Source organism: Pyrgilauda ruficollis, unplaced genomic scaffold, assembly GCF_017590135.1.
Source record: "Pyrgilauda ruficollis isolate IOZ18807 unplaced genomic scaffold, ASM1759013v1 scaffold5, whole genome shotgun sequence".
Lineage (NCBI taxonomy): Eukaryota > Metazoa > Chordata > Aves > Passeriformes > Passeridae > Pyrgilauda > Pyrgilauda ruficollis.
In genome coordinates, this window is record NW_024526599.1 from 8,644,034 (window position 1) to 8,659,803 (window position 15,770).

The 15,770-nt window shown below is 41.0% G+C and overlaps 1 protein-coding gene across 7 annotated transcripts in view; it reads left to right on the plus strand.

Moving 5' to 3' along the window:
- Positions 1–4,401: 4,401 nt before the first annotated feature.
- The window catches only part of KLHL2 (kelch like family member 2), a 54,200-nt gene continuing 42,831 nt past the window's right edge, over positions 4,402–15,770 (plus strand). For 3 of the 7 annotated variants that reach the window (XM_041479877.1, XM_041479876.1, XM_041479875.1), the window contains exons 1-3: positions 4,403–4,582; positions 7,576–7,701; positions 11,925–12,031. In XM_041479877.1, coding sequence (XP_041335811.1) covers positions 4,560–4,582; positions 7,576–7,701; positions 11,925–12,031 — 256 coding nt within the window. In that variant the 5' untranslated portion in view covers positions 4,403–4,559. Of the gene's footprint in view, positions 4,583–7,575; positions 7,702–11,924; positions 12,032–15,770 lie in introns of those variants that run through there. The other 4 variants (XR_005956177.1, XM_041479874.1, XM_041479873.1 and 1 more) reach the window with 3 other exon arrangements.

Consider the following 15,770-nt stretch of genomic DNA (forward strand, 5'->3'; position numbering starts at 1 on the left):
CCTACTCTCCAGTACATATTCCTCTGCAATCTGGTCCCTTTCTCAGTCTGCTGCATGCACTTTCCTGCATTTCCTTTTCACATTACTTTTCAGTGTAATTCTTCTCAACTGCATTGATGTCCTTAGCTCAATGGTTCTCTGAAGAACCATTTAAATATTCCATGCTTCTCAAGCAAGAAAAAGGAGTCTCTTCCACTAGAGTGAGGCCTTTTAAGATTAGGCAGTGCTGGATTAATGCTGATATTAGTGCTGCTCTCTTAGACCAAAGAATGTAGTAGTAGCTAGTGTCTGTGTTGAATTCAAGTCCTGCCGTGAATTCCACAAAGGTCCTTGTGGATTTGTTTAGATACAAGGGCCTGGGTTGCATAAAGGTCTGCTGCTGGATGGTTGTGTCATTGATGGAAAAAAAAATGCATATGTGCCCTCACATATTTTGGATACATGCATACTTATCTTTACATATATTTTTGTACATAATTTACACTCAAGTCAATTCAGTAGGATACAAATATAAGGGATAATCTAAAAGCTAACAAAGTGAAGAAGTACATTGTTTTTCTGTTTGAGGCAATAGCAGTACTGAGAGGTACTTAAGTATTCCATTCTAGAGCCCTTTCCTCTCCCCTCTTCACAAAAACAATCCCAGCCTCAGCAGCATGTCCTCATAAGCATTCTACCCAAATCCTTCCCAAGTTATTACTTCTAAAATCTTAAACAAGAGCAAATGTTCTTACCACCTTATATTTTGTCCTTTTTTGGAGATGTCTTCCTAACCTACATTTGTCAATTAAAAATAACTAAGGACTTATATCAGTGTCCTCTGTGGCTAAACCTAAACCAGATTTCTTCTAACGTGATCACATCAGCATACAGCATGATCCCTTAAACGTGCTAATAAACCACCATGTATGTATGCAGTCACATTGACTTTTACCAGGATTAGTTACTCTGTTTGTAGGACCATGTAACTTGTGGGACTATCTTGTTAGCAAGCAGAGCTCTGCTAGCATGACTTCATTTTTACTGGATGCAATTCACTGATGGATAGTATCGGGGTTTCTGTATAAGTAAAGTATTTCTAGTGTCAATAGATCTGAAGAATCGTGTGATCCTAAGTAAGCATTGGCCACATTCCTTTGTAACTCACTAAAACAAGTGGAAAAGTGCTGAGAATTATTACAGGGACAGCCTGAAACATGACAAGGAATTTTCTCAGTAAATGCAGTAATTTGAATTGCTGCAGCATAAACAAAAATGACAGCTATTTCATCATAGATAAGATACATAGCCCATTTCCTTTCAAAACTACATACATACACCCACAGACATATATAAATAAGTTTTTTCTCTGGAAGTTCTTTTCTAAGAGGTATTGGATCAAGCAGAATCCCATAAAAATCTAGGCATTGTTTTTAAAGGACGTGTTTTCTCATGGTGAGAGATACAAGTTGTTTTGTCATAACCACATAATGTATTTTGGACTAAGTAGTTTTTGCTTTGATTCCTCTTGAAATTACTGAACTACAAAGATATAATTTTCAGGGGAAAAAAAAAAAAATGAACCTTGCCCTATTTGTTTCTTTCTGATGCTCTGCATCACAGAAATTAACTGAACTGATGTTGAACATTGGGCTCTGAAGCCAAAAGAACACTGCAAGAAAATGAGAGAAGTCACAGGTTGGAAATGTTTAATGTTAATAAATGTTTGTACTGGTTTTGGCTGGGGTAGAGTTAAGTTTCTTCACAGTGACTGGCATGGGGCTGTGTTTTGGATTTGTGCTGAACAGAGTTGATAACACAGAGATGTTCTTGTTATTGCTGAGCAGGGCTTACACAGAGCCAAGGCTGTTTCTGCTTTTTGTACTGCCACACTGGGGAGGAGACTGGGTGTGCATGGGAGGCTGGGAGGAGACACAGCCAGGACAGGTGACCCCAGCTGACCAAAGGGACATTCCCACACCATGTGACATCATGCTTAGTGTATAAAGTGGGGAGAAGAAGGAGGAAGGGGAGGATATTTGGAGTGATGGTGTTTGTTTTCCCAAGTAACCCTTACATGTGATGGGGGCCTGCTTTCCTGGAGGATGAGCCAAGCCCTGCTCTCCTGGATGATGGAACACCTGCCTGCCCTGGGAAGCAGTGAATTAATTCCTTGATTTGCTTTGCTTGCATGTGCAGCTTCTGCTTTCCCTGTTAAACTTAATCTCAACCAAAATTCTCTACCTTTTATCCTTCTGATTTTGTCCCTGATCCTACTGTTGGGGGAGTGAGTGAGTGGCTGCCCGGGACGTGGCTGCTGGCTGGGGTTAAACCACAGCAGCAACACTGCTAAACAGTTCTGCCGTGTTAGCATGGAGCAGAATCTGCAGAATCTGCAGCTGCCTACCTACTTGCAGGATCTATACGTGAAGAGTGTACAAAGCCCCTCAGCTTCCAGACCAGCTCACAAGTTTACAGTGGTCTCGAGGGGACCCTTAAACACAACACAGTAGAATTCACTTAGGTCTTACGGATCAGTAGAAGTTGGGATCCTTGTCTTACAAAGTGATGTGTCCAGGAGTTTACTCTGAATTACAGAAAACTGGAAGTGTGATGTGACAGTCATCATCCACTCTCGGATCTACCCAGGCCTCACCTGCTTATGAACTCAGACCTTGGACATGCTATGCTAGGTAGAGCCAGCTGAATTTTAAACCTCCATTTCAGAGAGCATTATTTCTGGCTGGCTCCTTTGGAGCAGACTTCCCTGCAAGCAGGTTTTGTTGTGCATTTAAATCTTTAGCAAGTACCTTGTCTTTTCCAACACAACCCAGAGGCAAATCTAGTTGTCTCTTGAGAAGAGAAAAATTCAGTAGTTACAAAGCACAGACTTCATAAAAACAGACACTGCCAACTGTGATTATTTAATTTAGAAAAACCTCCAGTGGTAACCCATTGAAAAAATTTTGAAGTGTTCCCAAATCATCACTGTAGTGAAAGAGGATTGGTAAACTGAGAAAACTAAAAGAAAATGGCATTTTCCTAGTGAGGAGTGTTATTGGAGATGAGCAAAAATGAAAATAACAGATTAAAATACATTTCGTTTTAATAGCTAGTGATTTTATTAGAAACACTGGTGAAGGCTTTCAGTATCCATCTACAGTAAGTCTTCACCCAAAACACTCCTGCCAGTTTGTTTTGTGTCTTATTTGAAATATGCTGCTTCAAACTCTTCTCACTCTTAGAAAAATAATGTTCATCAGTTATTAGTAGATTTATTCGTTTGGAGATACTATTCCAATTTAAAATCTTTTAGTCCAGTGAAGAAGCATTTTAATTTTACAGACACAATCAGATTTAAATACCTGAATTGTGTTCAGCCTGCTAAATCCATTTTCCACTACACAATCTTCAAAGATTTCAAAGTAATTTCCAGAGGTTTAAATACAGTAAATTCTTCTCTAGTGCCCCAAGTCAGAAGTTGCTAAATGTAGTATTCTTGATCACTGCTTGAATTAGTGTTGTTTACAAAGACACATTGGAAATAGATGTCTGTTCGTTTTTCTTTTTGCCATTTTGCATCACAGAGGCTACTTCAGCAAACCCTGAAACAAAACTCAAGTACTTAATGATCAACGTCAGCAATGTTTGCAAAACACAGGAGGCCAGCTGTTTTGAGCAGCAGTGTCCCTGCTGGAGTTGATCAAATAAAAGACAACATCCAGCAGGTCACAAAGAACTAGACCCTCTTCAACTCCTCCGTCCCGACGCACTTCTGCTCTTCCCTTCGGGCCCTGCTCGAGCAGAAGGCACCTGCAGGAGCTGGTGTCGGGCCAGCTCCTTGGCTGGCCTGCCAAGAAGTTGCCCATGTCCCTCATGGTGTGCACCTGCTGGTGGATTTTCTCATTGAGGAGAACGGGGACTGATTTCATTTTTTTAATTAATTCCCCCCACCCCCTCCCCCCGTGGGACACAGCATCTGTGTGTCCCCACGCGAGCGCCCCAAGCCATGTGGGGCGCTCGCTGTCGCTGAGGGCACGCTGACCCGGGCGCTCCGCGGGACGTGTCGCTGCGCAGGGCAGCCCCTGGTGTCGCTCTCCGGCCCGCCCTGAGCCACCGCTTTCCTGGGAAGCGGGAGACGCGCACTTGGGCGCTAGACCCTGGCTCATCCCACTCGGAGGCCACGCTTCCTTCCGCAAGGGCAGCGGTGTCTCAGCCTCCTCTTCCTAAAGCCCCTGGGCTGAAGCTGTCCCACCTCGAGGGCGGAAGACTCCGGCGAGGAGCCCCTTTCCCGGCGGATACCAGAGCTCCGGCCACCACCGCTGCACGGACCGCACAGGCCGGGCCGGGCCGGGTCCCGCCGCCGCGCCTGCGCAGAGCGGCCCGTCCCCGCCGCGCCCTCCCGCGGGCGGGCACCCAGAAGCCGCAGCGCCGGCGGCTCCCGGCGGCGGCGGGGCTCGGCCGGGCGGGCGCAGCCGCTCCCCGCACCCCGCACCAGCGGCGGGGCAGCGCAGCTGGCATGGTGCTGGCGGCAGCTCGCCGAGCCCGCGTTGCACGGAGGAAGCCCGAGCGGAGCCGCGATGGAGATGCTGCTGCCGCCCGTGTGAGTGTGGCGGCGGCGGCGGCGAGGCGGGCGGGGTGGCAGCCGGGCGCCCGGAGCCCGCCGGGACGGCGGTGCGGAGCGGAGCGCTGTGCGGTCCGTGGGCTGGGGCGGCGGGGCGGGCCCGGCCGCGCAGCAGCGAGCGGAGGTGCCGCGGCGCTCCGCAGCCCGGCCGGCCCCGCCGGGCCCCTCGACACCGGGAGGAGCGGTGCCTGAGGACGGGGGACGCAAGGAACCGGCCGCGGGGCAGCGCCGGCGGGAGGGTCGTGCCGGCGACCTGGTGGCGGAACGGCTGCCCGGCTGGCCGGCTCTCCCCTGGACAGCGCGGCCGGCTGGCGCTCGGAGATGCCCGGTGGTGCCGCTGCGGGTGCCGGCCGCGGACACCGTGCGGCGGGGGGAGCGGGCGCGGGGCTCCCGCGGGCGGGCAGCGCTGCCGGCACCCCCGCCCGCCGCCTTCCCGTGTGCCTTCCAGCTTGTGGGGACAGGCGGGCTTTTTCTCCCTCCTCCCCCTCACTCCTTCTGCTTCCTCCATATGTGGTCCCAAATTACTCCTTGTTTGACTCAGCAGTCGTGCTTATATCACTCCCGGTTTTCTGGTTATTTAGTTAAGCATCTTTTTTAGTGGCAGTGCCCAGGCGATGCACTCCAGGCAACCATCTCCAGCTGCACCTCAGCTGGCCTCCTCAGTCCTTTCACAGGCTCCGCTTCAGTGCTACTTCATCCTGTGCCTTCGGTAGGTAGATTTCAGGTGTGCTCTGCACTGCATGAGGTTCTTGAGTAGAAGCTGAAGGAAACCAGTTGCAGACAGCTGTGGCCCAGCTGGTGAAATGGTAAGAGAGACCCCAGTACTTCAGGCAGACTGGCAATTCCCAAAACCGAAGGCATATGACTGATGGTTTTGTAGGGTTCATTACCTTAAAACAAAGTCACCCTTTGTGACAAACAAATGAAACTTCAGCAAATTAATTTACGCTTCATGTGAGCTCATCCATCTAATCCAGGTTGCTTGGCAGCTCTTTACAGACAACTTTGTTTTTTCCTTGGATCACTGGATGACTTTGTTTTCCTGGATCACTTTTTTTTTTCCTTGCATAGCTGCATTTGATGCATACACAGCCTGTATATGGATGCAGATAGATAGACATCAGTGTCTGATGTAGATAGCTTTGGGATGTAGAAAGTTGCAGTGAAAGTGTTCTATCTTGGATTTGATAGGTCAGTGGTATAATTAAAAGCTGGGTCTCTTGGTTATAGGTCTTTGGTGTTTTGAATGTTTTCTGCAGTCATTGATTTCTGTCTATAATTTTTTGGAATTCTAATCACAACGTATGTCACGTAATATAGAAAAGTAACCTTCAGTCTAAAGGAGTTTGCTAGATAGAATGTCTTTTTTTTTTTTTTTCCTCTATGAAGTAGCATATTTATGTGCTGAATAGCATGTAACTTGTTTTGGGTTTTTTTATTGATGCAGAATTCCTGTCTGTTATTTGTCCTTTTTCATTAATTAATTGTAGAATTTTCAAAATTGAACATGAAACTTTAAATTCATGTCAGTTTCATGGTACGCTCTAGTAAGTTGGTTGCAGTTAGAGTTCTGTGGATGGATGTTACTTGGTTAGTTTTATGGAATCTTTTTACATTCCTTTGTTGCTTGATTCACTTTTGTATTGCTTTGCTCCAAAATTTTCTAGCTAGTGTAGGGATAACGAAAAATAGAGCTGATTGCTTGGCTTTGCACTATTGTAGTGCACAGAACTTAGAGTTCTAGGTTAAAATCTTAAATTATTGTTGGCTTTTTCTTTTAAGTTCAGACATGGCCAATTAAAAATTTTCTGGTATAGTGGAAGAGAGGTTGCAATTACGTGAGTCACTGAATATGTTCAGTTTGACTGTGCTTACCTAATGCTGGTAAGGTTGAATTTTCATTTGCAACCAGATGGTTGATGTACCAGGGTTTGTGGCCCCACCAAATGACTTCTCAGTGCCTTTGCTTATTTCCAGCTTAGAGGTTCAGGAATACAGTTACAATGCTGTAGAATAAAGCATCACTGATGCTAAGCATTTTCTAAGTGCTACAGCAACACAGTTTGCTTTGTAAGAACAACGTTGTGACTGTAAACAGGAAACTCATTGATTTGGTTTGGCATGAAAAGTCCGCTTGCTGTTTGGACAGTCCAAGTGACTGAGGAGTGTATATAATAATTCTTCTACAGAATTTAGTGTCTGTATTACTTGGGTATGTCTTACAGAAAGAACTAATTGTAGCTAGAGGTAATGATTTTTCACGCTGCCTAGTTCTTCTCTTGCTTTTTGGAATGGGGTTGTGAGAGTAACAAAAATTAAAAGGCTGGTCACTTATGTACATTATGGTTTTCAAAACATTGAATGAATCTACAAAAGTACACAATTTTTCTGTCACCCACTTCTTGTGCTGTGGCTAGGGAAAGCCTGGATAATTGCAGTACTCATTGTGTGGTCTTCCTGTCAGAGGAGAGCTAGGAGCTGTGTGAAACAGTAACTGAGGTCCTCGTAGAAGGGCAGAGAGGAGCTTTTACCTGACAGGCAGTGAAGGCATTAAGAGACTGGGGTGATGGTTGCTGCATTCTGCCACTGATCTGTATGGGCACTAGGTGAAAAGTTCCCAAAACTCTAATTCTGCCCTCACTTCAGAGCCTATTGGAAATATTCTAGACTATTTCTCCACTAAATAAAATAATATTCACAAAAGCAGAAAACATCATCGTGTTTTTTTAGTGCAGATTATTGTTAGCCTCTGACAATGTCACTAGTATTACTCACCAACTTACTACTTCCACAGGAATTGTACCTATTCCTCTGCACCTTTGGTAATAGGGAAACTAAAATTGCTTGGAGTAAAGAAGAAGTTTGAAGTGCAAATCTTCTTCTCCCCGAGATGAAGGTGGACAAAGAAAGAAGTGACAGCACTGGAGATTCGACAGAAGTATTAACTTTATTTTTTGCCTCTTTCTTTCCAGATGTACCAAACTTTGTCATCAGAAGCCGTTGGATCTGAAAGATGATAACACCGAAATTCACTGTCCTATTACAGTAAATCCATGGCACATGAAGAAAGCTTTTAAAGTTATGAATGAATTAAGAAGGTATGACCTCACTGTATACACCTGCCTGGAGTCCAAAGTTAATTTCTGCTTTCATTTGCATTTCTTAAGTTAATAATAATAGCTTGTTTATTAAGAACATGCAATGTCAGAAGTATAGCTGAGGAGAAGGATTAAATATACAATGAAGTGATAACTGAATGATAGCCATGTGATGATAGCTGTAATGTATGCAGTATGTTTTTGCACCTCATAACTTGGAACTAGTTTTATGAGACTTGAAAAATACTTACAGATTGTACTTAAGGAGTTACAGCTACTAATCCTCTCTTGTATGTAGTTGATGCTGGATAGACAAAAAGTGACTCTGGTTGAGTCTTAGGCTCTTTGTGTGCCTGTTGTTGATTTTCGTGTTATGCTGTGAACCAGAAAAATGTTAAAATTTTCTATTCTAGAGACATAGGTCACAGTATAAACCAATTGACTGCACATTTTCTTTGTTGTTATTCGCTTGCCCTCTGGGAGAAATCGATCAAATGTTGAAAGTAACTTTTCTCAATAGAGTTTTGTAAGACTTTGAGGGATAATACCATCAGTTTCAGTGAAACTGGGAGGCTGATGCTGGTGATGTTCTTAACATCTATATTGATTTATATTTTACATATGAGTAGGTGAAGTGATGTTGAAAACTGTGACAGCTGGTAATTAGAGATCACAACTGAGCTCTGGAAATCAGGACTCACAGCTATCACTGATAGTAATTTAGCGCTATAACTTACAGCAACAATGGAGAAATTAAATAAATAAAAATACTTCTTCAGCAGAGACAGTACTGGAGGCTGTGAAAATCCTGTAGTTCTTTGTTATTTCCCATATAAAATTAAAAATTGGAGAGGCTTCACGGGAATGAAACACAGCAACTGATACCCTTTTAAAGTAAGCCTCTGCCTTTGGCCTTTGCTGTTCCATATAGGTAAATCTTTAAAACTGTGTGCTGGATAGGCTGACACTTGTTGCTTCACCTAATTTATGCCCTTGGCTTTCTCAAGTGTCCCAGTAACCAGATGCAGTGTCTCAAGGAGCATAACAGAGCCTGGCTAGAGCCAGTAGCAATGACTTCCTAAGGATGAGCAAGATTTTACATGGAGAAAGTTTCCCAGAATTAATCTTAACAATAATTTTGGAAGTTAGAAACCTTACCTGCGTTTTGCTGTGTTTCAAGTAAAAGATTCACAGTCTTCCAGCAGAGTGCATTTTTAAAGCCCATGGATTATTTTCAGAATATACTTCAGTTTCCATGGTTACCTAAATTCAAATTGCTGTAGAAGCAATTTGAGCAATTTTGCCTTGCATGTATAAATACTTAAAGTTTGAACAGGAGCTGTGCCATATAACCTTAACTAGTTGCCATTTAATAAGGTAAAGCAACAATATTTACAATTAAAGCTGAGTACAGCTTTTAAGATGGTAAGTGGTAATTAAACAAAATTATAAACGTTTCTAGTTGCATTCATTTGTTTGAAGTAATAAACAGAAAATCTTAAAAATGTTTCAGACTTTATTGCTCTAAACAAAGATCTAATATTAATCCAGTGAATTATTTTTTTGATTTAGAAACAACTTTAAAAATGTAATGAATCTCAGTGCTTTTCATTAATGTAGCACAAACAGGTATTTGCCAGAGGTATACTCTCCAGGAAGTGAATAGCTAGGGAAAAAATAATTTGCTTAAGCAACTAAATACATTTGGCTTTGAATGCTTGAGTCTGTGTTGCATGTTAAATTTTTGCCTGCTGTCAGGTTGTCTGGCTCTAGTAGGTTGTTAATGAGTTTTTATGTACCTTCAAATTTTGACAAATTTTAGCAATTTTGTCCTTTGTATTTTTTGTCATTTCATTGCTCAGCATCACCTCAACACTGAGTAGAAAGCTCATTAGGAAAACTAATTAGTTCTTGACATGTGACAAAATTACACTCTGATGCCTATCTTTTCACTTTACTATCATTTGCTTTTATCAAAAAGGAATTTGATGTTACCTATATTTATCAAAATTCTCATTCTTACAAACAAGACTTTACCAAAACCTTTTGAAGATGGGGGTAATGAAAACTTTCTCTGTATGAGCCAATGAAGAATAATCTGCAAGCTGATAAACAGTTGCTCAATTATTCTTAAATGCATACTTGCTTAACCCCCTTTTTCTCATTGTCTGTACCATGATGGTGTATCCCCCACAATTCTGTTCATTCAGTCACTCTATATAAGCAAATTGGTTCATTAACACTTCAGAACACAACCTTTTCTAAAATAAATTGATGTGCTCTCATGAAATGAAGGTGCTGAGGAAGCACAAGATGCTTGCAGCAGCGTACAAGATGAAGTTTTTAAGGTCGTTTCTTCAGTAGTTTCTTTAGCTTGTCAGCTCTGTAGTAATGCAGACATACTCATTCACCTGATGCAGTTCCAGACTAGAGGTGTTACTATGTCTATGTATGTGCAATGTAATTAGTAACCCTAGTTGTGCATTGATGTAATTCTGTTGTTTCTGGCTTCATTGTTATCTTTAGTATTATCTTAGTTTTTATCTTTCTGTGCAATTAAGTATAAAACGTCTTGTTCCTGTTGTCAGGGTAAGTGCAGGTGTCCAATAAAGCTATCCATCAGATACCCATCTAATACCCTTTTTTGTGTAGCTTTCTGTTTCCATTTTTTTAAATAATAAATTTAATATTGTTTCAAGATCCTCTGAATTGTGTGTTTCGTCTGTTACAGTCATTACATCGTACATATTATGTACAATTTGATAAGAACTATATTGCAAGGTAAATTTATGAGATTTACATAGTTGCTATAAGAGTTGAAAGCAGAAAGGTAATGTGAAGTCAGAAAGATAATTGCCAGGATTGCAATATGGCCCCAAAGGTTAGTTGTGACCACCAAAATTTTTGATGTGTGACCTCCACAAAGCCACCTTACTTGAGTCTGGGCTCATCAAAGTTGGATAATTGCAGAACTGAGAGATCACAGAGTTTTCTTTTGGACTGAGGTGGATATCTGAGCTGTTTGGCTGAGAGCTCTAGTTCTGTCCAGGCAAAATGCAACTGCTCACCTGGCTTTGCTACAACTTAGTGTGGTAGTTGCAAACTATCTAAAAATCTTTATTAGTATTCAGGAATGGTAAAAATGTATCTTTTTGAAGGTACTGAGAATAGAAATCACTAGATTGGTGTGCAGCTCTAGCTCCATCCCTAAGGAATATGTTCTGTTAAGTCATACTTTTCCCTCTTCCCTCTGTTGCTGTGGGTCTGAGTTTTGTGGATTCCATACTACCTCCACAGGGACAGTGCTAGCCTGAATAAGAGGTGACTGTAACCCTTAGTTAGATGCTGTGAAGTTGCAGCCTTTTCGTGTTGTGGTGTGTTTTCTTCTTTTTTTCCCCCTCTCCTTATCCAGTCTAGAAAATTGGATTCTAAGGAGTATATGTGTTAGGAGTTTAAGTGGAAGAGGTACAGCCAATAGATGTAAACTGTGTTAGAAATACCTGTGTTAGGATGGTTATAAATGAGATGTTACTTTATTGCAACTGGGCAGGAAAGAAATATGTTACAGTCACTAAGGACAAGAATGCAAATGCATGTAATGAAGGTACAAAGTCAGTCAAGATATGAAGTAAACCATAATAAATTCTAAACTGTTCAGACTGGACAAAAGAATTGCTATTGTGTGCATGGGATGAATATGAAAAATGCTTGGAAAACAGTGAATATAGAGAAGACTGAGTAGTAGATTTGTACAATTAAGTAGGCATAAGTTTCCAGTGTAATGTGACACATGCATCTCAGTTGAAGTTTGGATTCTTTGTTGTCTGTAAAGCCTTGTTTCTTATGTATTTTTTTTTTTAGTGCTTGTATATATTAAATTCTGTTTTTTCTATCATAGTTGTTCAAAGGGGCCCAGACTTCCAGAGAGAATGTTTATAAATTGGGCTGATACAAATTATGGTTATTCAGTGAAGAAAACTTCTGTGCAATGAATCACAATTCAGTTGTTTGATTTTTAAATAGTTTTGTGTACCCAAGCTCCATCCGTAATCTGATTGAGTAACAGCCATGTGGTTGTGTAACACATTAAAAACAATGCTTCATCAACATTGTCTGCCTGCCTCTTCTGATGGCATGGGAAAAGAAATTGTGTGTGATATCATATATACTTTTCTGTTGTAGTCCACTTATGTGAAATTGCCTTCTCTGATATTTCTAAATAGTCAAAACTTGCTGTGTGATGTGACGATAGTAGCTGAAGACATGGAAATTGCAGCGCATAGAGTTGTGTTAGCCGCCTGCAGCCCCTACTTCCATGCCATGTTTACAGGTACCAAATGTTTCAATACTTACTATGTTATAATCCAGTCTAACTGTATAAAGAATAAAATTTCATGACTTTTGCTTTTTAGGATCTGATTTGATTTTTAGATAATACAATAGGAACATTTGGGATTCTTAATGATTTTTTTTTTTGCAGTCTAAGGACATACTGTCAATGTAGCCTTTGTTAGTATGATGAATGCTTTAAAAAGTCTCCTTAATTAAAAAACAAATTAGATGTTAAGTAAGCCAGCGATACTTAAGTTGTTATACACTTTAAGCCTCTAGTAATCTCACTTGTCCAAAGGAAGGTGAAAATAACTATGTGAATTTTTGAGTAAATTATGTCCTTTAACAACTACTGCTCCTACATTCTTCAGCCCATGAGCGCTCTAGGCTGTTAGTAGATATGAAAGCTTTCTGTGGCTTTGGCAGCCTGTAGCTGGAGTGCATGTTTCAATATTTTTAGGGTAATTCTCCATGACATATGTACTCTGCATCATTGCCACTACTTTTCTGTACAGGCTTGATTTGACTTCTGCTTGCTCCATGCTGGCCAAGTTCCTGCTTTACTGCTGGAGCAGGAATGCTGAGGGCTTGCAAGGCTAAGATAGGCTCAGGTCTAGGATAGGAGCCTCCAGCTGAAATTCCTGTGCTGTGGGTTTAATTCCATCATAGTTATAAATCACATTGAAATAATGTAAAATTCAGTGCCAAAGTAAGAATGCTACGAAATGCATGTTAAAATTAACTTCTGAGGTTTTGTCTGTTCATCCTCAAATCTTGTGCCAGCTTTGTAGTTAATGTCAACTGCCTGAAATTAAGACTTCTCTGTAATCCATTGCTTCTGACCACCAGCTCAGATGGAAGTAGAAATGTGACTCTTGGCCTGCCCATATGCAAACAGATTGGTGTTTTAATAATTTTAATTGTATGCAACAAGATGGATGAAATTTCAAATACTGTTGTGTTCCAGGGAAGCAGCCGATCATTCTGGATTTTATAGGCAAGTATTTTGACATATTCAAGGCCAGAAGTGGAGTAACTTCTACAAGAATGCTTTAAAGTTGCTTATAAAATTAAATATCTCTTCCTCAATCAGTTCTTTAAGTTTGCATTTGTGGTTGAGGCAAATATTATGGGTGACTGATAAGTTCTTTCTTCATTTTTACTCCTGCCTATAAAATGAGAATAAAAAAAGCTGCTTCTACAGTTCCTTTTTATCACCTTAGTAGCAGAGAAATGCAAGCCTCTTGTGTTAGTTCTGTATTAAAGGCTAACTGTTGTTGACTATCACATTGCAAATACTCTTTGCTCAGTGTGTAGCTTTTTATTATGTCTTCTGTGATTAAGACATTTCTGCTTGCCCTGACTGCCCTCTCTGTGAAGAAGTTTATTACCCATTCAGAGTGCCAGTGCAGCAGTGTCTGTAGCTGCTCTCCAGATGGAATGACTGAAATCTTCTCTTCCCTTTTAAAATTTTTTACTTGTTTTATGTTTTTAAATGTAGGCGTTCTTTAGCCCCAGTGCTGCAGGAGGTGGGAACACTCACTTGAGTAATGGGTGTGAAGTGTTCAACTAATATATCTGTAGTGAGGTTTGTGTAGTTGGTGAGCCAAATAGGTGGGAGCTTAAATAGAATTCAGCTGTGGCTTTAAGAGTTAGCAGCAGGTTTTATACTAGGCTTATAGGTTGCTTACAGCACGGCCCAGCTGTGGTATTGGTGCATTTCAGCCATTCCCCACACAAAAATTCCCCAATGTCATTGTGATTGTTCTCTCCATGAAGCCTGAAATCCACGCTTCTTAGGTGGATTTTTATTCTCATCCAGTAATCTGCAAGTTCAAATAAGCAAATTGCATTCCTTAATCAGCCACAACCAAAGGGAGAAGTATCTTCTTCCATCCAGAATAAAACAGGGACTGGAAAGACAGTGAAAAACTTGCACTCTTATGCTTTACGGTTACTTTTTGATTAGAAATTAGAAGCTTCTGTTTAGACATGTGTTTGCAGGTTGATTCCATCATTCTCTGAGTCATTAAATATTACTGCAGTGCAGGCTGGGATATGGCATTAACTAGGTTCAAACAGAGGCCTATTTTTTTTTTTTCCTTCATTTGTACTTGTAATGGTGGCCCTAATAATTATCAGGAAAGAAAAAGTTACTGTCTTTTAAAGTTACAGAATATAGTAAGTTAGTAATAATTATCCAATGAGGAGATGGGCGGGAAGAAAGTCCCTGCTATTTAATCTATGTTAATAGGAATATTTCTTTTGTCTTACACAGTGGAATTATTTAGAAATATTATTTAAATCTACTTAAATGTTTAGAGGAATTGATTATAAAGCATCAGAGAAGGGACTCTTCAGTGGTTCTAGGGCCTGACTTCAGATAAGGGTGGCTTTAATTTTCTTTTCTACGATGGCAGTAATCCTTAGGGATTTACCTGCTCTCTTCACTTCCATTCTCCATTTGTAAAATTCTTGGGGGGGAAAAAAAAAAGGCCTTCTTTGCATTACTTTGTGAGGAGCCATGTAAGCTTGTTAGGTAGCCCCTTTGTATCTTTGTAGCCCCTTAGTATCTTCAACTCAGCTGGTGCTTTGCTGCTGCTGCTTGAGAGGTTGGATCAGCTCAGTGCTTTCTGTTCATGATATGCTTTCCTGTCACTATGAACTCTGTGGAGACATGGTGGTGCTGCTTCCCAGTCATAAACTGAGTTCTTCAGCAGGTTGAATTCTAGACTGAGACTGCCTGCTGAGTGCATCTGATTTGCTCTATATGATCTATCAAACAGATATGGGTTGATCTAGAACTGTAGTAAGATTGCATGTCTGGTTCACATGAAAGTTGGAAGCAAGTATTTTTTGGGGTTATTTTGGTTGGGTGTTTTGTTGTTGTTGTTTGGGTGTTGGGTGTTTTTTTGGTTTTTATTTTCTTGTTCAGGGTTTTTTATTTTTGTATTCTGGGCTTGGTTTTTAAACAGAGAAGGTGCCTATCCATGACTCTAAAAGCCTTGACACAAAATCTGAAAACAAATCTAATATGCTTGCAGAATATCAAAATCTGCTCTCCTACACACACAATTTTCCCAGAGGACCACCTCCACAGCAGCTTGCATAATAAATAAGTTGCAGTTTACATGCTCTGAAGATCAATAGGTTTAATCTGTGTCAAACTAGAAGTAGAAACTTGGAATACAGGGCCCTGCAGGGAACGTTCTGCAGTCATCCTTCAAAGGTGTAGGGGAATGTTTCAGAAGTGCAGGTGAAAGGAGAAAGTTCTGTGGGAGCTGGATTTTGCTGGTTTTTATGTCTTTTGAACTTCCTGCCACTTAAAGGGTTGATTTGCGATGCCATTCTTTACCCTTCAGCTCAAAAAAAGGTATGGTACCATGAACAGCGGTAACAGATTCGTCAGTGATGATCCCTTTATTGAAACCACTGGGTTAAATGCATTGTTTGACCCTAACCCTAGAGACAAGAACAATGAAGTAACAAACAATGAAAATGTGTATGAATTCATAAGAAAATATCAGCAATGGTTAGCATGTTCTTGTTCACTTCTCCATCCTGTTGGCTTTTCTTGTTGTATACATTAAATTTATTATATCACCAATGCCCTTATCTCTAGATGTATATGCTTAAGGGAAAGAAATTATATCCAACATAGAAGAATAAGAAACTAATGTATTCAGAGATTGGGATATACTCTTCCAAAGTGAAATTTTATATATCTTCCAACATCA